The following is a 24058-nucleotide window of genomic DNA, read 5'->3' on the forward strand; positions in this document are numbered from 1 at the left end:
TCCGTCTGATAGAGTTCTCAAGTTAGTACCTGCTATTAAGAATTGTCCTCGTAATGTTACGAAGAAATTAAATAAAGCTTGCGGAATTTGTCCACAAGCAAAGCAACATCGTGAAAGTTTTCCTGTTAGTGATAGTAAAGCCAGTAGAATTTTTGAATTAATACATTGTGATCTATGGGGACCAAATTCTGTTTCTTCAACCAGTGGTGCCCATTATTTTTTGACATTAGTCGATGATTTTTCAAGAGCAGTGTGGGTGTATTTATTGAATTCAAAAACAGAAGTTTATAAAGCGTCTCGTTCATTTTTTGCTATGATTGAACGTCAATTTGAAACGAATGTCAAATTCGTTCGTAGTGACAATGGAACGGAATTTAGATGTATGTTGAATTATTTTGATGAAAATGGGATCATATTTCAAACTTCATGTGTCGGTACCCCTCAACAAAACGGTCGAGTTGAACGTAAGCATCAACACATTTTAAATGTTGGACGTGCATTGATGTTTGAGGGAAACCTACCTATTTCTCTATGGGGTGAATGTATTTTGGGTGCGGTTTATTTAATTAATCGAACTCCTTCTGGCTTGTTGCAAAACAAAACACCGTTTGAGGTCTTATTTGACAAAGAACCTGATTTGGATCATCTGCGTATTTTTGGTTGTCTTTGCTTTGCATATAATCAGAAGTCTAAGGGTAATAAATTTGCATCTCGGAGTCGGAAATGTGCATTCGTTGGATATCCTAATGGCAAGAAGGGGTGGAAGTTGTATGACATGGAAACGTCTGAAATCTTTGTATCTCGGGATGTCAAATTCCATGAACATGAATTTCCCTTTGATATTTCGAGTGAGAAACTAATTGATGATAATGTGTTGAGCACTGGTAATTTGAATGTTAATATTGGTGTGTTGGATGACTTGGAACATATTGGTTTTTTTAATGATTTACATGGTGGGTCAGCAGAGCCCACAACAAGGGTGTGGGATGAGGTCCCTTCCCACGGTGTGGCAGTGGAAGCTACTGCTCCACTGGAGTTGTCCAGCCCAATCTCACCATCGCTGGCCCAAGCAGATGTATTGCCAGCGCTGGACCAACCAGGTGGGTTGTCTCCATCAACAGGCCCAGCTCCTCCCTTGGCCCAACACTCTTGCTCTTCTTCTCTTGGTTCACATCAGGCCACGCCATCTTCTGGTCTTGGCCCACATGAGCAGCCGCCCCAATTTTCTTCTCAAGAGGTGGGCGTGGATGGCCCACTTGGTTTAGGCAAGGGCTTTCGCCTCAAGCGTCCTTCGGTTCTTCTCAAGAATTTTGTCACACACACTGTACAAACTACGAGTCCATCCACCCGTTCATCTTCCTCCACTAGCTCCTCAGGTACTCCCTATCCTATAGCACACTTTGTGAATTGTGATAAATTTTTCTTGTGACATCGTATATTTCTTGCAGCTGTACTTGCAGGCCTTGAGCCTAGGACTTTCAATGAAGCAATGAAAGATGCGGGATGGCGGGAGGCTATGCAAAAAGAAATTGGAGCTTTGGAGGATAATGAGACTTGGGTAATGGAAGAATTACCACCCGGGAAGAAGGCTCTTGGTTGTAAATGGGTCTATAAGATCAAATTTCATGCAGATGGAACTATTGAGCGTCTGAAAGCGCGCTTGATTGTCTTTGGTAATCATCAGGTTGAAGGCCTAGATTACAATGAGACTTTTGCACCAGTTGCTAAGATGGTTACCGTCCGTTCGTTTCTTGCAGTTGCGGCAGCAAAGAATTGGGAATTGCATCAGATGGATGTTCACAATGCATTCTTGCATGGTGACCTCGATGAGGAAGTATACATGAAATTGCCCCCGGGATTCAATGCAGCAAAGCCCGGAATGGTTTGTCGTTTGAAAAAGTCTCTTTATGGTTTGAAACAAGCACCAAGGTGTTGGTTTGCTAAGTTAGCTGCTTCTTTACGGAATTATGGTTTCCTTCAGTCTTATTCGGACTACTCACTTTTTACTTTCGTTAAAGACCATATTCAACTCAATGTGCTTGTCTATGTGGATGACTTGATAATCTCCGGTAATGATTCTTCTGCTATCGCTTCATTTAAACACTATTTGGGTGAATGTTTTCATATGAAGGATTTGGGTGTCTTGAAGTATTTTCTCGGAATTGAGGTGGCTCGTAGTTCAGAGGGGATCTTCCTTTGTCAACGGAAGTACACTCTTGACATTATTACTGATGCGGGCTTATTGGGCTCCAAACCTGTTGGGTTTCCAATTGAACAGCATCACAATCTTGCTCTTGCTTCTGGTGCTTTGCTTGAGGATCCGGAGCCATATAGACGGCTTGTGGGCCGTCTCATCTATTTGTCCTTCACTCGGCCTGACTTGGCCTACACTGTGCATATCCTGGCCCAGTTCATGCAGGCACCGCGTCAGGAACATTGGAATGCTGCTATTCGGGCAGTTCGTTACTTGAAAGGATGTCCGGGTCAAGGCATCCTTCTTCGGGCTGATTGTGATTTATTGTTATCTGGTTGGTGTGACTCTGATTGGGCTAGCTGCCCTCTGACTAGGCGATCTCTCACAGGTTGGGTTGTCTTCCTTGGTGGGTCCCCCGTGTCCTGGAAAACCAAGAAACAACACACTGTTTCTCGTTCTTCCGCGGAAGCTGAATATCGATCTATGGCCACCATTACTTCGGAATTAAAGTGGCTTAAAGCTTTGCTCTCTAGTCTTGGAGTTGATCATCCCCGTGCCATGTCCTTATTCTGTGATAGTAAGTCCGCTCTGCACATTGCTCACAATCCGGTTTTTCATGAACGGACTAAGCATATTGAGATTGATTGTCATTATGTTCGGGACGCTATCCAAGACGGCATCATTACTCCTAGCCACGTTTCTACAGATTTACAACTTGCCGACATATTCACAAAGGCTTTGGGCAAGCGTCAATTTCTTTATCTACTTCGCAAGTTGGGCATTTGTGATCTCCATGCTCCAACTTGAGGAGGGGTATTAGGGCCTATATTGTATTTGGGCCTTACTCATTCAATTGTATTTAATGTATTGCCAAAGAGCCCATAGCTTAGCCTTGTATTATATAAGTATACGTTGCTGTGAAATACAAAATCAAGGAAACTACATACCCTAATTAATTTGTCAGTACATAATTCAAACCCAGCCTATTTCTTAATATATTGCATCACTTTTATTTTGTTTTGGTTTATATGTTTTTGTAGAAACATATCTGAGATTGGAATATAGTTCCTCCCCTTATATCGATCGAGAAGCAAGTTTCGAAAACCACAATCTTCCCAATGAAGAGGCTTAACATGAATTTTTTCTGTCCTATTACTGATTTACTCGTCAGATAAGGTGTATATGCTAGTGCTTGAGTTGATGAAACTTGATTAGTACAACTTCAATTATGTATGAGTGAACTAAAATCGACCTTCAAGAGGAAAAAACACTTAACCCAATTAAAGAGAATGCACAATTAAATTGTATCAAGTATATTCAAAACTGTCTTTGTATTAATGAATAAGTGTAACAAACAAAAAAAAAGTGAACATGCTAAATCCAAGCTATTCAATTCTGTAGCAACCGCGCATCATCGTTTATGAATTTGTTCCAATCTTCACCTTTGTTGTTGTTGTTGTTGTTGTTGTTGTTGTTGTCGTTGTTGTTCTCATCAAAACAAGCACCAATGAACCCATTATCATAATTCAAGTACCTCTTTTCTTCATTCGATAAGACTCTCTCGAAGTTAGAATCATCATTCATACTAATATTGTTGTTGTTGATGATAATATCCCAATCGATTTCCGACGAGAAATCAATCATGTTGAGTGTTTCATCCATATCTTCATCAACATTATTAATATGAACATTGTTGTTGTTGTTGTTGTTGTTGTTGTTGTTGAACTCAAGACTAGCAACATTATCCAATGTCGTTGTAATGAACTGATAATTAATATCATTATTATCATTATCACCCTCTTTATAATTAATCTCCTTATTATTATTATCATCTTGAAATCCGTGTTTGGCCTCAATGCAAATCTTCTTGTTAATTCCCTCCTCTGGGAATTGCAAACTTTTCCTTTTCATCACTACTTTTTTTGGCTCATTTTTCTTGTAAACATGGCAGAATGCAATAATGTCCTCCTGTAATTCACATTAACAATTTAATCCATTAATTATCACTCCGTATAATTTCATATTTTTGGCATTAATTAAAACTATAATAATATAATTAAAGCCCATAAGCCAAACATTAAACATAAACTAGCTAGCTAGACTTAATTAAGATATGATAGTGATAATTTTAAACATGAATGCATCCGAAAATATCATGTTTGATAGGGATTTAAGCAAAAAAACCTATTAGGGATTCATTAATTTATTGTCGAAAAAAACCTACGTGACATGTCGAGATTATACACTTATAACATCCATTATGTTATTACTCAAACACCAACACCAAATGAAAAACCGAACATAGAGATCAAATTAATGAATAAAAGAAACAAAACCAACATCAATAATGGTAATAAAAATTATAATCAGACGAACAAAACAAGAAATAATTCAAGAAATACTACGATTCGGACATAAAGATCAACGAGCAAACACTACACGAATTTGTCTCTTTAACAATAATCTAATTACGACGGGTCAAAAATTTCGACGCAAAAGCGTTTGCGACGGGGCTAACTACCAAACAAAGACGGGAACAACCGTCGCAAATGTCTTTTACGACGGGTTAACGACGAGATTTTCCAATAACAACGGCCCCTTTTATAACGGGTTCGCGACAGGAAATCTCATCATTAATCAATTATTATTGGCCTTTAGCGACGGGATTTCCCGTCGTTAATGGTACAATTTCTTGTATTGAAAAAAAAAAGCTAAAGAAGAACAACAACGTACAACCAATTAAAACAAGAAGCTATAAACTAGCCGATCGATCATCTTTGATAATTAAGCAAAATTAACCTACGTATAATAGACTGAAACCAAACACCAAAAACAACAAGAACAATATATAATAATCAAATCAAGAAATAATTCAAGAAAATAAAGAAGAACAAATAAAACAACAACAAGAACAACATGCAAGTAACCAAATTAAGAAGTACGTACGTAGGTAAATATAGGAATTACTTACGTTGTTTATATCATATTTGTTGCAGTTTAGGGCTACGTCTTTAATATAATCTTTGTCAATTAAATACTCATGCATAATCCAAGAAATACTACAATCTTTGCATGGATTATTTTCTGAATTTTGAAATTTAAACTGTCTTTTTGTCCCAACTCTTCTCTCCTTCCCTTCGATCTCCACTACGCAATTATCTGTTGTACTTTTACTCGTCCAACATCCTTTTCCGGCGATTTCTCTCTGCATCCTTTTACCGGTACCCTTACACTTCGTAAAAAAGTAGAATTCTTTCTGTTCTGAGTTTTCGAATATGTCTTCGGGTGTCTTGTCTCCATAAAGATCGATCTCTGATATGATACCTTGGTAGTCAAGTAAGGATTCGAGGCCGAAAATTAACCTTTGGGGAAGAAAAGTTGTTAATATTTCTGGAAAAGTGGGTTCAAACACAAAACCTGGTGGAAGATTATGCATTTTTGTTTGTTACTAGTAAGTCTTAATTACGTATACGTAGTAGTATGTGTTATATGATAGTAAGTTTTGGTTTAATTTGCAATGCCTAGATATTACATATATATAGAGTACAATCATATATGCCTCAAAATTTTAATAAGAGTCGGAGTTCTAGATCGAGTAATATTAGTGTCCTAATAGGCGTAGACTTTAGTATTGAATAGGATTAGGAGTCTAATTAACCTGTTGTACTATATATATATATATATATATATATGCGTTATTATTAATCAAGAATATATAATTTGAGTATGATATACAATATCTGTCATCAAGTACGTAATTTTATAATTTCTTTGATGAAAATTGATTTTGATCTTGATAATTTGATTTTGTTGTTTTAACCTAAGGTATATTTATATATGTTAATGACTTGACTATGAAGAAATGTTATGGGATAAGATAATTAGATTTCTAATTAGTTTGTTACGATGTAATTGGTATTATGGTAATATTTTAAAGTATGATATAAAATTTGTAATAAGGATTATAATTCTAGATGCAATTCGGGTTTGAATGTAGCTTTTTAGGAAGCGGTTGGATAGAGTTTTAACTAATTGGGTGGACGTACCGATCCATGTTTTAAAGGGTAGTCATTTTGATTTGATAAAATAGATACATCTATCAGTTTGACTAACAGACTTCTCAATTCAAACTTTGACCACTAATATCTAAAACTAAATTTTACAAGTCCTGTTATATTTTTAGAAAGTTCTTAAAACGTAGGGTCGTAAGGGTTGTACTGTACATCTTTATTTTTTTTCAGCTTTTGACAATTAATTAAAACCAGTTTTTTTTTGTTTGTTAAAACCATTTTGACGAAGTGTTTTAGTGTACGTTTTATATACATAGTTGTGAAATTGAAAAGTGGCTTATGGATGTATTGAGTCGATATTATACTTTTGTGGATGTTATAATTAATCATAACAGTTATAAATCGATAGGGTAGATAATTTTGGCTGACGCAAAAAATAAAAATAGGAGATTTCGAATTCATATCCTATAAAACATGAGAAATAAATTACGAAGCTCCTTTATCAATCAAAATTCACCGGAGTTTTAAATATCTCCAATTTCAAACGAACACGTTAATATATAAAATAAGTTATTTCCCTATAAGCTTTTATTGTGTCAATAATTCAAAAGCCCACAACATCCTTGTAACAAAATTACAATGCTCAAAGATACAAAACTCTAAGTTTAAGCAGAGAGTACAAATAGTACATAATGAAACTTGATTTCTCCAACCCCCCACTTCTGTTTTTTTTGTTGATACGTCGATTTATGCAACTCCGCCCTTCCGTTGTTAATCGACCCTTCCGTTGTGAAACCTAATCAATATCGTAGAATTTAAGAGCGAAAAACATCTTCATTGACTTGCTGCAACTGAAGTCGAATTTCTGAGTCACAAAAGTTGATTCTATGGCAATACATTTCGAATAAGCAAATCTCCATAAATTAACCTGCACGAACAAAGTAAAACGTAAACCATTGATCGAGAAGGAGGGCACTGTCAGTTAGAGGAGGCGCGACACAGAAGAAGGGTATAGAGTATGGGAAGGGAAAATGATGTACCAGTAACTTGAACATTCCTCATGCTTCTTTCCGAGTAATCCTGTAATTCATGAACACCGGAAAAAGTTAGGGCTGCTACTAGATTTAATACAGTTGGGGTATGCTTCAGTTGCAATAAAATGATAAAAATCAGAGCCTAAATAGAAGAGATCAGATTAATTCGAGCTTAAATAGAAGAAATCAGATTAATTCGGGTATAATGCAGTAATGCAATGGCAAATGCTACCCGTAAAATGTTCCTATCCAACAAGGGTCAAGTTCCCTTCACGTGATATTGCGGTTATCAGGGATTGTGGAGCAAAATTGTAGCACTAATATACAAGAGATGAATCCATTTTAAACGGAGACTAAAATAAGCAAGGGTACGGATAATAAAACTTCATTTGAATTTCCAGATGCAGTTGCTACTAGTAGAAAACTCCATGTAGTTTTTGTACTGATGAAATCAGTTGATCTCCATTGAAGTAGCTTAGAACAAACGCACAGTTTGGGCCTTAGCAACTATAAACTGAGCTGCTAAGGAAGAAGAGAGAGTATAATCTTTATTGATGGTTTGCTTACAGCTTAAGCAATTAGGGAAAAACTAACTAACTGCAATAATACAATAGATAAGCTTATATAGAAAACTGTAATGCTGTCCTAACCAATCAGAGAACAGCATGAGCATAACAACCAATCAGAAAGCAGAAGAATAACAAACCACCTGCTGACTTGCCACGTCAGCTAAAATCAGTTACGGAAGAAATAATCAGGTGATAGATGATGCACACTAATGAGGTGGTACTGCATTGCATGGTACTGCATGGTATTAACCAACATGTACACAATCCAAATTACGAAAAAAGTGGTTTTATGATATTTTTCAGTAGGAAATCACAAATGAGTTGCGTGTCACAAACCATGAGAAAACCATTCCTGCTCATTGGACAAAGAAAGTGAATACAAATAAAACGCAACACACAATTCTACAAAGGCATACAGATAAAAAGAAGTCACCTGAAGCAGGAGATTCCCAACGCTGTCGTGATTTCATGAATGACTGATGTTGCAAAGTGCATGTACACAAAAGCTGGGAAAGACAGGAAGATCCATCAGGAAAATCAAAGTAACACCAAAATGGACACCTTCCTCCAAATCTAGATACAAGAGTTTTTTCTAAATATTGCTCAGAAAATTAAAACATTTTGAATCGGTTTTGAATTTAATCCCATGATAAAGCAGGATCAGAGTGGGATAGCGTTCTTTTTAATATTCTGGCACAGAGTAGAACCGCTAATTAGAAAATCCTTTCACACTATTTAACGTTTTCCTTGCTTGGCGTTAAAAAGATAAGAGCCCTGTTTCATTACTGCAAATACGATTAGCAGTTCTATTAGTAAATCCCCCAACATAGTCATCAGTTTTCCTTGTAAACTTCTCATGCAGTTTGCACTTCTAATTTGGGCAGGAAAAGTACGCTACATGATTCCAAACCAAAATTAAGGGAAATAGTTGATCATTTTTTTTCAAATACAGGAGAACCAAAAACAGCAATTTGAGTATTTCAGTCTTTATTTAGTTTAGAAGCATATTCATTCTACACGTGACACCAATAAACTAAAAGGAGATAAAGTAGCTATAGAATAGGTCACGTGTTTCTTACCAGTAAATGCACAATAACCGAGCAGCACCAATAGCTCATCGACTAATGGAACTCTGCGAACATGTTAAAAGATGAATATTGAATTAGGTGGAGCAATGAATTTCTTGCTAGACATGAGAAAAATGGCAAAATCTTACCCGTCATTTAGCCTAGCAGTTAAAGCATTTGCAATGGCCAGTGGTAGATACAAAAGACACTGAAGCAAAGTAATCAAAGAGTTAGTCAATGAAATGCAGAACAGAAATATCACTTGTTCTGAAACAAAAAGATAATCTTTTATTTGATTTGTCCAAACTTCAAAGGCTCATATCGTGGTTGACTCTCTTATTTTAAGTAATGCAGTGGATGTAAACGAACGTGACAAACCAACTTAGTATTAATGTAGAAAGATAACTAAAGCTTGAAAAAGAACAAATCAAGGGAAATAACTAGCAAATTCACATGTTTTCATGAGATCCTGAAGATAATGTGCCAAAACTAGATCATCAACCAGAATCGTACCATACACATGCTCGTTTTGAGACCCTTTGGCTCGTCGCACAAGTGAGACAAAATCATCCTTCCCTGCATGAACATACAATGACATCAACAATAGAAAAGTAGCGGTGAAATCGCGAAAGTGATACACAGTATAAACATAATCAAACTAGTAGAAGGTGTCAAAATGTCACCTAAAAAGAGAGTACACAAACGTTTACTTACCACAAGGAAACCAAATGCAAGTCCTGTTCCCACTACAACTAGATGGGGATAGTTACCCATTATATCAGACGGAGACAAGTAATCCCTGCAGGACGATTATTGTTATTTTATGAAGACAAGAAATCCAGTGCGTAAAGAAGGTTAAGGGCCGTGAACTATACCAAACAATGACTCCAACCAAGAGCACCGTGAATGGATAAAGCTGAAATTTATAAAGTAAAGAATGAGATTCCAGATAGTAACAGGGAAAAGAAAAAAACTAAAGGAATGCAACAAGGGAAAAAAATGATGTCATAATTACCATAGCTAATGCAAGAAATATGCTTCCTTTTCTCAATTTGACTACGTTGTAGACATTCTGTATGCTGCACAGAAAACATACCAAGATGAGAACATTACAGGCAACAAGCAGTAAATGTCATGCTGAAGGTGCTGAGATTATTTCAGCACATCCACTGAAACGTTGCACTACAAGTCTACAACCAACCACCCCTATTCCTAACGACAACTGTGTACTACCGTAAGCGTATGGAAGGAGATACCAAGGGACAGAACTAAATTGAATGTGTCCGTGAGTGAAATAGTTCCCCATAGGCTAAACCTCAGGAAGAGCCTCATATCTTATCCCGATTCAGCATGCAAGTTAAGTTAAAGTTCAATGCTCTAATGCAAGGAGATGAAGTAAAAACATAAAATAAATACACATAGAAAAAGAATACCAACTTGAATGCAACAGTAGGTATCACACCAGAAGCTATCATTAGATACAACGCAGCTTGGTATGTTGGGATGCCTGAATTAGAGACAAAAACAGGGAATCAGATTTGAGGGATGAATCCACTGAGAAAGAATGATACAAAAGAATAAATCATCCATTAACTAACTAAGACATGCATATTTCCTATCTAGTATTATAAAACTAGTCCCGAAGTATACCAGTGTAACATTTACTTTGTATCAAAATCAATTTGTATGTTTCAGACCGTTATCTTAGGGATAGGAAATTAGGTAACAGTGTAACAGTAATGACGGTCTACATATGTTTTAGTAGGGATTATGTCTATCCTTAACGTGCGAACCAGCAAATAAACACTCAGAAAAAGGATTCCTAGTTATTTCACCATAACCTCCATGCTCCAACAGGGAGGGGGGAGCAGTAGCTGATGAAGCAAACTAGGAGAGGGGGATTAGTCCTACAAACAAAAGGAATGAGGGATGGGAAAGAATGGGGATAGGGTGGGAAGAGGGACAAGAAAAAAGTTTTTTCCCTGTATTTTGAAATACTATTGGGTACTTTGAACTCTTAACATCATTCTCAGAAATAAAACCTTTTGAAGTAGCCATTCCATTAAAGTTTAGGGGGCGTTTGGTTGGGGGTAGTAATCAAAGGGAATGAGAATGAGAGGATATCATTCCCTTTGTTGTTGTTTGTTATGTCTATTTTTTCATTCCCTTTACCCTATTTTATTATTGACTTTACCCCAAAACCTTCTACACTCATTCCCCACCCCCCCCACACTTTCCCATTCCTTTCCCCCTTCACTTACCCACCCCCCTCTCTCCCTCCTCTAACCTTCCACTGCTCATACGAAACCGCCCAGAACCCACCGCCGTCAACCGTCCACCGCCGCCATTGCAAAACCTTCCACCGCCACTTCGGATTCCTATTCCGGAATCTCCAACACATACATCCATCGCCTCCTCTCTCTCTCTCTCTCTCCTCTAACCCTGATCTAAACTCCAACCACGCGACCACCAAGCGCCGGCCACCTTCTGGTTCACCGACTATCCACGCCGACCATCCATGCCGACCATCGATCCACCTTCTGGAAGTGGCGGCGACGAGAGAAGGGGGAGAAGGAGTGAACATCGACATAGGGAGGGGGATCGGAGTGGCGGCGACGAGGGGAGGGGGAGAAGGAAAGGAAAACGACAGAGGGAGGGGAAGGGGCGGCGACGAGGGGAGGGGGAGAAGGAGTGGACAGCGATAGAGGGAGGGGAGGGGCGGCGACGAGGGGAGGGGGAGAAGGAGTGGACAGCGATAGAGGGAGGGGGAGGGGCAGCGACGAGGGGAGGGGGAGAAGGAGTGGACATCGACAGAGGGAGGGAGAGCGACGGCGACAGAGGGGAGAGGGAGGAGGGGGCAAGGCGGCGTTAGAGGAGAAGGGGACGGAGGGGCGGTGATGACGGCTGTCGGTGGTCGGTGACAAAAGAGGGGCGAGAGAGAAGATGAATGAAGAATGAATAAATCCATCCCAAACAATTTTTTACATCAAAGGGAATGATTTCCATTCCCCTTCTATCCCATTCTTGATTCCATTCCGTTTACCCCGTGCGAACCAAACGGCTCCTTAGAGTTCAAACCTAGATTAATATCATACATGCAGAAAGTGTCAACAATTGCAATAAATTAGCAGAACTTGCCAGTTGCCACATCATGGAATAATTTGATAGTTGACACTTTGGAAGTACAATAGATAGTCTTATCAGTACAGCAATTTCGGTTCTTTAATACTTTATCTTGAAAAGAAGTTCTCAAGTACATGAACGCATCTTGATTATATCTAACACTGTCCATCCGTATTAGACAAACTATGCTATAGGGAAAAACTGACGAACAAAAGACTTTTACAATTTGGTTTCACAAACACAAGCAGAAGACGGATTTTAAGAAAATAGATGTAAAACAGTAAAAGTAAAAAAAACCAGAGAAGCACTTCAGAAAACTAACAGCAAAACAATTACCCAAGTTTATAAAACAAGAAAACACAACCTTAACGTGTAAAGTGCATCTAGTCCATAAAAGCAACAATGTCTTTCGCCAATAACAAAACTTTTTTTTTTTTTTCAGTATCTTTCATTGGTTAGGACAAACTTAAGCAACATACACTTACAGCTCCAATTAATGAATTTTCAATTTCCACATTACTACCACAAAGACTGTCCAGGACATTAAAAATAAAGAGTAACTGTTACGATGTCATTTCAAAACTTTCAGGTCTTTTGAGAAGGTCAATTTTCCAAATTCAGCCAAAGCGCTGAACGAGACCAAAAAAAACTAATTTATTAAAACATTCGAACAACTCTCACTCATTTTCAACTACAAGACTTTGGAAGATGTACTCTAGAGCTTTGCTACATTACCATTCAAAAACGGCACCCAGCTGAAGATGGGTATTGACATTCCGAACTGTTGAGCCCACCATTGAGCACCTAATAAGAAGCAAATTTAGAGATAATTACTGGCAGGCAGACAGATAACATAATTCGTTGAATGCCAATTCCAAGTCATCAACATGATTTTTCTTACAATCATGATGAGTTAATCAACTAAGCAATACACGAATATCCAATGCATACAAATTAAATGAGTACTGCGGTAATCCAAAACTGTAAGTGGCTTACCTACAAAAGCTGTGAAGAAGTGACACAAGTATATCAGCATGAGACCTTCTGTAGGTCCATTGACTACAGGAAGAATTAGAACATTGGTGAAGTAGCTGACATCACAAACAGAGAAAGGGGTCAGTCAAGTTGCAAACTAGAAGGAAATAAAAAAAATTCAGCAAAACAGATATCCATATCCCCATTCCGACTATGCAAAAAACTGTTGGCATCTGACAAGCAAAGTTGATGTACAACAAGAACAACAACACCCAATTTAAATTACAATTTCCTTCAAGACGATAACAACAATGTTAAAGATGGTGATGACTAACAATAACACCACCACGAGGTCCACGATCCGTAGATAACGAAAAATATTTACATAAGTATAGAATACTCATTAAAAAGGTACTAATTTAAGCCTAACAGAATAACACACAAAAGAAGACAGGCAGCAGGGGATACCAATAATAAGTACTCCGTATTAGTATTATGTATCTTTAGAATTCAATTTGAAGTTCATTTTAGTGTAAGTCCATTTCAACCTGAAAGTGGCAGTACCATGCTTGGCGCTTATGGGTCCTTAGTATCACCACATGTCATTCTAGCAAGTAACAGAGTCCCATCAATTTTCATATTCATGCATCACATATTCTCTCTTGATGAGTCAATGCCAAAGGGATTTAGAATCATGAGTAAAGCCCCATCAACATTTCCCAAGAGTGCAATATTTTTAGCCACCGCATTCTCAAAACCTAAGCCTCCTTCAGCCTTCAGACAACACATAAGGTATTTTCTCACGACACCAGGTTTAGATGACAAAGACTCTCATCATTTTCTAAATCTTACTGGCAACTCACTGGTAATAGGGAGAGATAGTAGCCAAAGATAGTAGACAATCATGATTGAATCAACGTTATCCCACAACCCACTAACCAGGTGACAAGCAGACCTACTTCCATTAATTAAAGTCTGCTTGAAATCAAATCACTGGTACCGAGAAAGAGACTAAATATGGATTAGCTTAAAGAGGCAAACCTAGCAATTCAGAGGTCACCTCTCAACTTCGCACCCAACCATAACAGGATACTCCCAGAAGGATCAATACTAGTCCCTGCTAAACGTCACTAGAGAGGTTGGTGATCACCTCAGAAATCTATAATACAGTAAGGACCTTATTTTGAAATTTTCTATCCCAAATTCCCACCTCCCAATTTTTTTTAGTATCGCCCATGTATTGTAGCTGGGGAACCTGCACCTCAGCTCCTCCTACCTTAAGACTTTCAATCTCACCCATGGACACTCCTGCAATGTTTATCCACTGATTAGCTTCTCCATAAACAAATCAATTAAACAACTTCCTCAAACCAGAATGCCCGTCTTCAGTTCCCGCCCCCCCCCCCCCCCCCCCCCCCCCCCCTCCCTCCCCAGTATCCATGCTATTTAATAATAATGCGCAATCTTGGGGAGAGACATGTAGAGGATGGAACCAGCAACATTTTAGTAAAGAAACCAGGCATAAAAAACCAAATGGACTGCATACAAAAACAAAAGAAAAACTAGAAATTCACCAGTAATTGGGGAAATAAATAAAATACAACAAAGCATGCCAGGCTCGATACCGGATTTCGCCAATAAAATAACAAAAGGCAATAGTGTGTCTAGCAGTGGAAACTGGAAAGTCTATGAGTAAAAGATGTAAACAATGGGGTATCATAGTGAAATAGAGGAAGAAATACAAAACCATTGAACCATTTGAGTTAGTGACCTTGTCAAATCATATCTTTAACCATTAACTTGAAAGGTCACTTATTCCAATGGGCTATCATAGTGAAATAGAGGAAGTAATACAAAACCATTGAACCAAAACAGAAGCAGGCATAACACAAACAAAGAAGCAGACATAACGCAAGCAAAGAGGCAGACGGATATAAGGGTTCCAAGTAGTCTTATGCTTCGTGGATCAAATTTCAGAGTGAAGCACTGCCCAATAAAAGAAATGTTTAACTAATGCCACAACTATTGTCACAGTTTTGTCATTAAACAAAAAAAAAAGTAGAAAACACCACAACTATGTACCCATAGGTTATCAGTCTATCACAAGTCACAACCACCTGAGTAGCTTCAAACTATAGACGTAACAAAATTTTGAGCACATACTTTTCCCATGTTGCACCATAAAATGGAATAGCTGCAATCACCCAAAACCAGAAAGTTGCCCTTCCACACATAGCTGTACTCCCAAAAGCAAGGGCTTCAAGCTGATATGGGGAAAATAAAAAAAATTAAGCACATCTCTTTGAAGCACAAAATATGATTGAAATGGAACATACTTACTGCACAACCAAGAGCATCACACCCTGCAATGCATAATCAGAAACGCCCAAGGATACGTCAGATTAGTTTCAAACATTTGTAGAAAGCAAATGATGTCCTGATAACACAAGTAGGCCAAAAGCAAAGATGACTTGGAAACTAAGAAAGACATAGGATAACAGGAATGGATCAGAAGATTAGAAGCTTACCATGATCAAAAAGCTCGCCCAATGGACTTGAGGAATTGGTACGTCTTGCTTGCTTCCCATCCACAGCATCGAAGGTCTGGAGTGATCAAAAGAGGGTAAGATAATCTAACAAATGTAAAGGCAGTACAATAAACATACCAAGCAAAAGACCATAATGCATTTCTACTACACAACTGGATGCTGGGCATATAAATCTTCACTATAGGGTGAAACTTAAGCATGGACCAAGCTCACACATACTTGTTGCCAACCTGTGACTCAGGGACGTCTAAGAAACCAGACAATGCAAGCACCGGCTAAAAGCTAACTTCTCCCATACTTCATATAAAACAATGAAACAAAGTTACCTACGGATACTCCCACTGATAAAACTAGGATAAATTAAGATCTATGCAATGCAACCCTAAAAAGTACAGAAGAGCCCAAATTTCATATTAATATGTTGAACAATTAGAAGTGCTTCACATTATACGGAGTAAGAAAATTATAGCACCTTCAAGGGTTTATCGGAATAAGAGATTCACAAACATTAATTCCTGGATAAAATTAATACATTTGTTTCCTGAAAGCCATCTAATGGCTGGGAATGTAAAGTTTTCCCCACATCAAACATGGGCGGGGGAGGGGGGGATAGGGATAAAAGAAAGTACACCCACTACCCAGAATAAGAAGTAACAACAAAATCAACAGAAGTTACACAAGTAAAATACAACAAAGAGGTAACTCAGGTAAGTTATTGTCCCGTTCATATGGGAAACAAACCTGGTATAAGAAGAGCAGTAATCCATGCATGAAATGAACCCATCTAGGTGGTGGTGAATCCAGACGAGGTGAATAGATCTGAAAATAAAACATATTTTAACATCTTTATTAGAAAGAAAAAAAAAATCAGACCCTTCAAAAGCATGAACATTATCTATCAAAGACAATTTCAACCATCTCCAGGAATTATACAGCTATGTTTTTAGACAGGTCATACTACACCAATATTTGTGAAACCAGATAGGTGCACATTTCTTAAATGAACTAAACATGGTACTATATCATATTAGAGACACACATTGTTGCTCTCACACACTTGCACAACTACAAGCAAAGTCGGTTAAACAAATGACTTCTACAACGAAAACCATAATAATAACGAAATTTTAATGTAAGTTAATGTAAGTACTATCATAACAAATCAGAAATTCAACAAACTTTAACAAAATAAATTGAGCAAAATAATTTCTGTGTATAAGTTCAGTTCCGCTAAAATAAGATGCACACAAAAACTTCTTTCTCTTCTTTCACAAGTTAATATACATATCTAAGGCCCCTAAATGAGCTAGTTCAACTCAACACAAACACCAAACTGAAACCCTCGTGATATGAAAGTAAATGCTACAAAATTATGAGTGATCAGGGCACTCTATAAGTACGCTAGTGTGACGCATCAACTGTTGAAAGATACTCCAAGAAACAGGTTACAAAAATGTCAAGCTTGCAAGTACAAACTTGAAGCAAAGTGAAAATATCTTTACTTACAAATCCAAGCAGTGCAGAAGTCACTAAGAACATGAAACCTATGAGTGTTATCTGCACCAAAACAATAGTTAGCCTCGCTGATATTTTGCAATCAATCCAGTTAATATAGCAATTTTAGAAAAAGCAAAAAGTGATAATTACCACATTCGGACTGAAGAAGCATCCAGAAATCGCAAATATGCACAAAGGAAGAGAGACAGTTAGCAATTTTCCAGTACAGTAAAGATGTTCAAAGAGTGATAATGCAAATAATATCAAACTAACATACATAGAAATGCAAACACAAACCTACACAGAAATGCAAGAAAATTCCCAATAAAAAAAATATAGGTATCAGGAAAAAGAAAAAAAATGAAATAGACCTTCACTTTTGATGCAAATTATAACAAACATGAGCTTGCACTAAAACCAATAATATCTATACATCCGAAGCTAACCAGATGTGCTCCATATTTTTTGGAACCCGACAGCTCAAGACACAAATACGTCCAATAGCAAAGTTACCCACGTTCAAAATGTGACATGCTGACATCTACCTTAGGTCCCAAAGCCACCCAACCAAACAATCATGATACTTTTCCTCCACATACAGCTCAGTTTCAGAAATTCATTAGCCAATGAGGTATTCATCATAACACATCCAATATCATGACAAAAGAAACATTTTTCTCAGGCTACTGTAATTAGTACTGATACTCTGACACAGAAACAACTAGTATTGCAATATATATAGCGTTCCCCTGCCTCAAAATGATTTGCAACTTTCAAAATCATGCATTTATGGGAAGTTGAAAAGTTCTTGAGATGACCCCAAATCATATAAGATAATACAGTGTTACCTAATTACCCCACGAACTGCAGGCCGGAAAAGCGAATTATAACATGAAGGTAGAATATTTTGGTCCAATAAGCAAATTAGGTAGCAAATTATGAACCCGTACCCAATCTCGTACTACAGAATCTGATAACAATGAGATAATATATTAACAGGAAGACAAGATTCGTCTATCAAATTTTATCAATCAATCAATTGAGATTCTCTGAATTTTAAATGTAAATGTCTCTAACTACAATTCTACAAAACTAAACATAAGTCATGTGAGTAGTCACATTTGGGAAGCATAGTTTCTTTTCTTGTTCTTTTTTTTCAAGATAGGGAATCAGTCTGGACATAGTTCACATTAACTAGGGAAAACCTACCAAAGCAGTCTGTTCGTAGAATTCAATTCATAAAATAATGGAGAGAATGAAAAAGAGATGAAAAGCGGGTACTTACGGCATCCATAGAGGGAAAAGATGCACGAATTTAGTCCAGAACGGTTGTAAGATATATTTGGCCACATATGAGTGATCCACACCACTGTACTTGTGCTTATGTAGCGCTGCAACACCATGAGTACCAATATACCCCATTCTTCCTTCTCTCTCAAGACCAAAGATTCGAGTAATTTCAATACAGCAGAAGCAACCTACACCAACACATCAAAATCATAAAGAACTGTTCAGCAACTGACTCCACAGTCCATAGACTTCAAATCGATCCGGGGAAAAAAATACTTACACAGTTACACATGAAATGAGCCAATGACTAACTAGTACTAGTATAATATTCATATTATCAGCAGGGAACGGGTTGATAAAACGTTAAATAGGTTGGCGCACATTCTAGTAACAACAAGACTTTGGAATTGAATGAGCCTAGCCCCCGTGGTTCATCAAGCTGGAATGGAATTAAATGAGCCCCAAACTTGACGGTGTTGATTGTGAGAACTCCATGCGTGTCTGAGTGTATTTGGCTCAATAGTCATTTCTAGAATGGAATTTATCCCATATGATTAACCTCACTGTTAATTTCACTCATAAATAAGATTTAACTTCATGTATAAGTGTACTTTTTGGCTTGGAAATATATATATTATATTTATTTACATCTATCTGATTTCTTTTTTTCCCTCCTTCAAATTAATATTTATCATAAAAAAAGTTTAATGTATAATTGGGACTACTAACTAAATATCCAGGTGTCATCTGAAGACCCATAAATTCAGGAAATTTGAAAATAGGTACAAGATCAGATAAACCAATAGCAAAAGACTTCGTACCAATGCACCATAATAATTCAATTAACAATTCGAATTGCTCCCAACTTCTCCCTCTTCTAAGCTCTAATGATCTAACATTATTAAACTTACAAAGTTTAAGGATTCCAATTAGAATTCCATTATGATGAACGGAGATAAAGCTCATTACACCATGAAACAGGAAGTCCAAAACTCATTATACCAAATGAGATAGTACCCACAACACCTAGTATGAACCCAAAGTTAACAGTACCCATCAAGTCGAAACTCGATACACTTGAAATTAACTAACCCCATAGTGTTAAAACTCAATACACCCTTTATTTAGAGCTAAAACTCATCACACTACCTCTTAAGAAAAACCGAACACCATCCTTGAATACTACCTAGAACCCAATTTGATTATTCGAATATTGAACCGTTGCCTACGCCAAACACCTCAACACCACAAGGGAAAAACATTCATTTCAAACAACTCCATCCAGACAGAACATTCATTTCAAACAACTCCATCCAACCATCAGGCCCGTCTCTGAGCCAGTAACTCTACACATAACCCTAATCAATCATATCGAAATGGATAATACGAATTTGCATTGGAATTTAACTCCAAACAAATTAACCAAAATCAATCAACCATAAGAAAACAATTGCAATGGAATCGCAAACAAAGCAAGAAACCCCATACTCAAAAAATCAATTAAAATGAGATAACCAATCCTGTTATAAGGGTCAACAAATGCGAAAAAGTTAAACCAAGATCTCAATTTTAAAAAAGTAACTGACTTGAATTTTAGGCGGATTGGACAGTGTGAAAAGCGCGGCGACTAAGGGGCTGATGACCCAACAAATGGAGTACCGTGTGGGCGGATGACTGAGCCTGGACGGCGGTGCAGCGGCGGCTGCCGCCTGCAAGCCGGTCGGAGAGAGAAATGTGAGGATGGTGGCGGGAGAGTCGAGAGAGAGGGAGAGACTGAGAATGAGTCTGGAGTTTTGGCCCTTTTGAGTTAAGACACGTGCAAACGACAAATATATGGGGCTTCCTATCTACGCAAAGAGGATGGATGCTCGGAATATTTTTTGTGAAGGTGAGTTGGAGCAGTTAATTTAAAATAATAATAAAAAAAATGTTAGTTTTACAGAGATCCTCAAGAGGGGGGTGAATTGATATTTTATGGTTTTACAAAAATTAAACTACTAGGAACAGAAACAATAAAATATGCAAGCGAGATTTAGCGTGGAAAACTCTCTATGCCCAATAGAGAGGAAAAAAACCACGGCCCCTTTTGGGGACTTAAACACATTCACTAATTAGGCAAAACAACTCAGTTTCTTTACAAGCCTAATCTACTCGGGCCACAATCTGTTAGTCGCCTCTGACTACAGATGACCAGGAACAACCCCTCGTTGTTCCTTCCCTTACAGAAGCAGTCCCTCAACTGCTTCTCCTCACCAATCTCTTATGAGATCTTCTCTCTTGCTCAAGTAAGCCTGACTCAGGCTTATCATACAAAAACTCAACACTTAACTAAAATTAAAGAATATTAAACTTAACACTAAATACTAGATACAAGACCACGTAACAAATACTGCTCTTATATGGGAACAGGAACAGACTTCTTTTTAAAGATTAAAACTTTAAAGGTAATACCTGAAAGCTTCCGGTTGATGTAAATAAGTCTGATAAAAGTTTCGTAAAGATCTTAAGGTCTATTTATAAGAATCCAGGCTTTTACCCTAGATTCTAATCCTACACTAGTTAGGACTCTTTTCGAAAGATAGTTTTTCGCAAACAGTTTCTAAAAACGCGTCCTAGATAAATTCTATCTTTATTAATCTGAGAGTTGCAAATCAACTTAAAAACCTTTAAGAGTATATCTTTAAGTAGGATAGTAAAATCAGGTTTAATCTTTGATGTTTATCTTTTGAAAAACAAAAACCGATTTTCTTTAGATTCAGGATTTAATTAGGACTCTTTAAAATACTTTGTTTCCATACTAAGCAATATTTGCTTCTACTGATCTTATACCTTTCTAGACCCTAATTGACTTGCTGGGCTTCATTCTTTTCGGCCCATGATTTAATTCGTCCATACTCTTTAGACTTGCATTCTTCACGAGGTTGGACTTAATCTTCATGCTGCTTCACTTCTTGTCTTGTTGCGTACGTGTCCTAGCTTATGGTGACTTGCTCCTGTCAATCCTTAATTCGACAATTAGTAGAGTGTAAGCTTGTCATCATCAAAACTCAGGAATCAACAATTTCCCCCTTTTTGATGATGACAACCTTACAGATTAATAACATTTAAAAAATATAAGAATGACTGAGGAATGGAACATGTAACCTGACAGTCGAGTACCAAGATCTTAGCCAGGTACAGAAGAGTTACTGAGGTGGCGAACCTATGTATAGACACCAACAGTTTTCACATGTTGCCCCTCTTAATATCTTCCCCCTTTGGAATTATCAAAAAGGGCTAGGAAAAACGATTTCTTGAAGAAGAGGAAAGAACATATGTGAATTATATTACCCTTCCAAGCAGAGTGTCATCATGCAGATCAAGTCGGTCAACGAGTTTGACCGCACCCCTGCAAGCAAAACAAGGAAAACGCAACAAAGAGCACAATACAAACAACCAATTCTACAAGTCAATGTGGGTCAACTATCAGAACGTAGGAAAAGCGCACTAATGAGCATTAGTCATAAACCTGGCGCATCCAAAATATCCAAAAAAAATGTTCAAAGGACCAAAAGAAAGAAATTGTTTATCAGAGAGCAAAATATATGGGGTGGGGTAAGGTAGCATAAGAAGCAGGTCAGGCATGGGGTGATCCAGGAGCAGCATTATCATCATTTGCCACCTCCTCTATGATCATGTCAGCAAGACGTTCTGTCATGTCATTGAAGAACTCTGCCTGGTCCTGCTGCATCTTGTGAATGAGCTCCTGCAAAGAAGTAACAGCTGACAACAGAACCACATTGTCCAGCTGCAGTTGATCCACTTTAGCCATCAAGAGCTGTACTGAACCGTCTGGTGAGGGAGCAGCAGATTGGGTTTCACCATCTTTGTCTGAATCTGAATCCTCGACCCTGTAGACCGGAGGAATTCCTTTGGAAGAGCTAGCTAGACGGCTACTGCGACGGATAGGCTGATAAGATGATGTGGTTGGAATGTTCTTGGGAGAGGAGGTGGCTTTGATTGGACTTGTCTCCTTTGGACATAGGTCAACAGGAACACCCTCTGTCTGACCCTCTGTCTCCTGGCAAGGAAATGGTGCCTCCTCTTCCGCATCTGACAGTTCATCTCCCTCATCAAGCTCTTCTTCTACCCCTTCTAAATCATCCTCCTCCTGTTGGGCTGTGTCTCCAACCAACAGCTTCCCAACGCAGACAACCCCATCAACAACACTCAGACTTACACCATGTAGACAGGCTTTGTTTAGAATGTGGGCTGGAGTATGTGGTTCAGATGTATATTTTGTGAGATCAACCCCCACTTTGCGCATGATAAAGGTCAAGAGGGAGCCGTATCCAATCATGTTGTTTTGAGAAATGATGTGGGTTAGGTGAGCAATGAAGACCATGGGAAAGTTGATTTGGCGTTGAGACTCAAGGAGAAAGATGTAAATGAGGTCTAAACGACTGGCTAGGGATCTTTTATCGTGACGCGGAACAAGTCCTCGACGTACCACATTGAATAAGACTTTCTGAAAGGGAGTGAGAAGAGATTGGTTTAGGGCTTTTGGGTGTTTGCCCTGTCCCCCAAAATAAGAGTAGACGTCTTCCATGGTAGCACCCCCCAATTCAATTGGACCTTTCCCCTTATGGTAAACCTCCTCACCCAGCACAGGAACCTTGAACCAATTCCCCAATTTTTCAGCATCAAAACTAAATGACTTCCCATTTACCTCCGACTGACAAACCCCCCCTTTGTTTGAAAAATTTGAACAGAATTCTCCCATAGCCTCAGGGTACATGCAAGCTTTTGAGCACACCTCAAACAGATATGTCCACCCCTGTGACTCAATAGATTCTAGTAACTCAACAAAACCAACTTCACGACACCAACCAAAATCAATACTCAACCCAGGGAGCATGCGATCGGGGGGAAAATAATGAAATTTTGAGGATTCAAGTTTTACCTTTTTCTCCATTGGAAGGTTTGGTTCCCCCTGAGTTGGTGCAGCTACCTCCTTATGTAGAACGAGTTTCCTTTTTGTGGTCAGCTTGGCGGTGGACTTGGCGGCCGATGGTTTTGGTGTGGGTTGCTTTGGAGCCATGGATTCTGGGTATACTGTTTGGAGAGGGATAATTGTGATTATCGGTTCCGAAGGAGAGGAAGAGTTTCTAGGGTTTGGGAATTGAAGTTTGTAGAGAGTTATAGGAGAGGTGGGTGGCGAGTGGATAATGAGAGAGAGAGAGGGTTTTTGAATTTTAAATTCTGGGGTTTGGCGAATAATCGGCGAAGTTTATAGGGAGAATGATTTGGGAGCTGAAGAGGTTTTGTTGGGAATTGATTTGTGGGAAGCGTGTTTGAGTGAACAAAAATGAATAGTAATGCATGCACCGTGTTCGTAAGATTCACCGAATCAAATTAAATGCTTTCCATTCATTTTTAGTTTTCCCACTTAGACCTCGAATTAAAAGCATGTATTGGAAACAAGTGCGATTACCTTAATAGTGTGCAGACGTGGCTGTGGTAATGCACACAGCTGGATTTTGCAATCTGAGTCTGATGGTTAGTCCATTCATGAAGAGAAGTTTTTAAATAAAAACAAGAAAAAAAAACGTAACTAAAATATAAATAAAACATTTTTTTTTTTTTTTTTTTTTGATATCCAGTGAAGTTAGAAAGTAAGTAAGGGCAACAGTAATCATTGTATTCGTATCATACCAAGTTCTAACCTTAGCTTGTCGTGTCTGTCCCTGTTAAGCGGTTTGGTCAAGATG

General features: G+C 38.1%; 2 protein-coding genes across 2 annotated transcripts; both read right to left on the minus strand.

Moving 5' to 3' along the window:
- Window positions 1-3473: 3473 nt before the first annotated feature.
- LOC130459591 (uncharacterized) lies at window positions 3474-5682 on the minus strand. Its single transcript, XM_056827053.1, has 2 exons — window positions 5166-5682; window positions 3474-4162 (listed from the first exon to the last, which is right to left on the minus strand). The coding sequence occupies exons 1-2, from the start codon at window positions 5628-5630 to the stop codon at window positions 3584-3586; spliced, it is 1044 nt and encodes a 347-aa protein (XP_056683031.1). The 5' UTR covers window positions 5631-5682; the 3' UTR covers window positions 3474-3583.
- Window positions 5683-6686: 1004 nt separating this feature from the next.
- Window positions 6687-20132, minus strand: LOC110800996 (choline/ethanolaminephosphotransferase 1). The gene is made up of 20 exons (XM_022006308.2): window positions 19895-20132; window positions 18304-18496; window positions 17169-17178; window positions 17028-17078; window positions 16263-16340; window positions 15501-15576; window positions 15313-15335; window positions 15136-15236; window positions 12994-13088; window positions 12733-12801; window positions 10312-10381; window positions 9890-9953; window positions 9750-9790; window positions 9589-9673; window positions 9388-9450; window positions 9024-9082; window positions 8887-8939; window positions 8241-8313; window positions 7245-7284; window positions 6687-7132 (listed from the first exon to the last, which is right to left on the minus strand). Exons 2-19 carry the CDS (start codon window positions 18438-18440, stop codon window positions 7263-7265), a joined length of 1170 nt encoding a protein of 389 aa, XP_021862000.1. The 5' UTR covers window positions 18441-18496; window positions 19895-20132; the 3' UTR covers window positions 6687-7132; window positions 7245-7262.
- Window positions 20133-24058: the final 3926 nt, after the last annotated feature.

This window comes from Spinacia oleracea, chromosome 4 (genome assembly GCF_020520425.1).
Source record: "Spinacia oleracea cultivar Varoflay chromosome 4, BTI_SOV_V1, whole genome shotgun sequence".
Lineage (NCBI taxonomy): Eukaryota > Viridiplantae > Streptophyta > Magnoliopsida > Caryophyllales > Amaranthaceae > Spinacia > Spinacia oleracea.

Coding starts and splice junctions, on each gene's coding strand:
- LOC130459591 (XM_056827053.1), bottom strand. CDS start 5,630: ATGCATAATCTTCCACCAGGTTTTGTGTTTGAACCCACTTTTCCAGAA. Junction 4,163..5,165: donor ACAAATATGATATAAACAAC/GTAAGTAATTCC, acceptor TGTGAATTACAG/GAGGACATTATTGCATTCTG.
- LOC110800996 (XM_022006308.2), bottom strand. CDS start 18,440: ATGGGGTATATTGGTACTCATGGTGTTGCAGCGCTACATAAGCACAAG. Junction 16,341..17,027: donor CTTCTGCACTGCTTGGATTT/GTAAGTAAAGAT, acceptor TTTTATTTTCAG/ATCTATTCACCTCGTCTGGA. Junction 7,285..8,240: donor TTGGGAATCTCCTGCTTCAG/GTGACTTCTTTT, acceptor CATGAATTACAG/GATTACTCGGAAAGAAGCAT.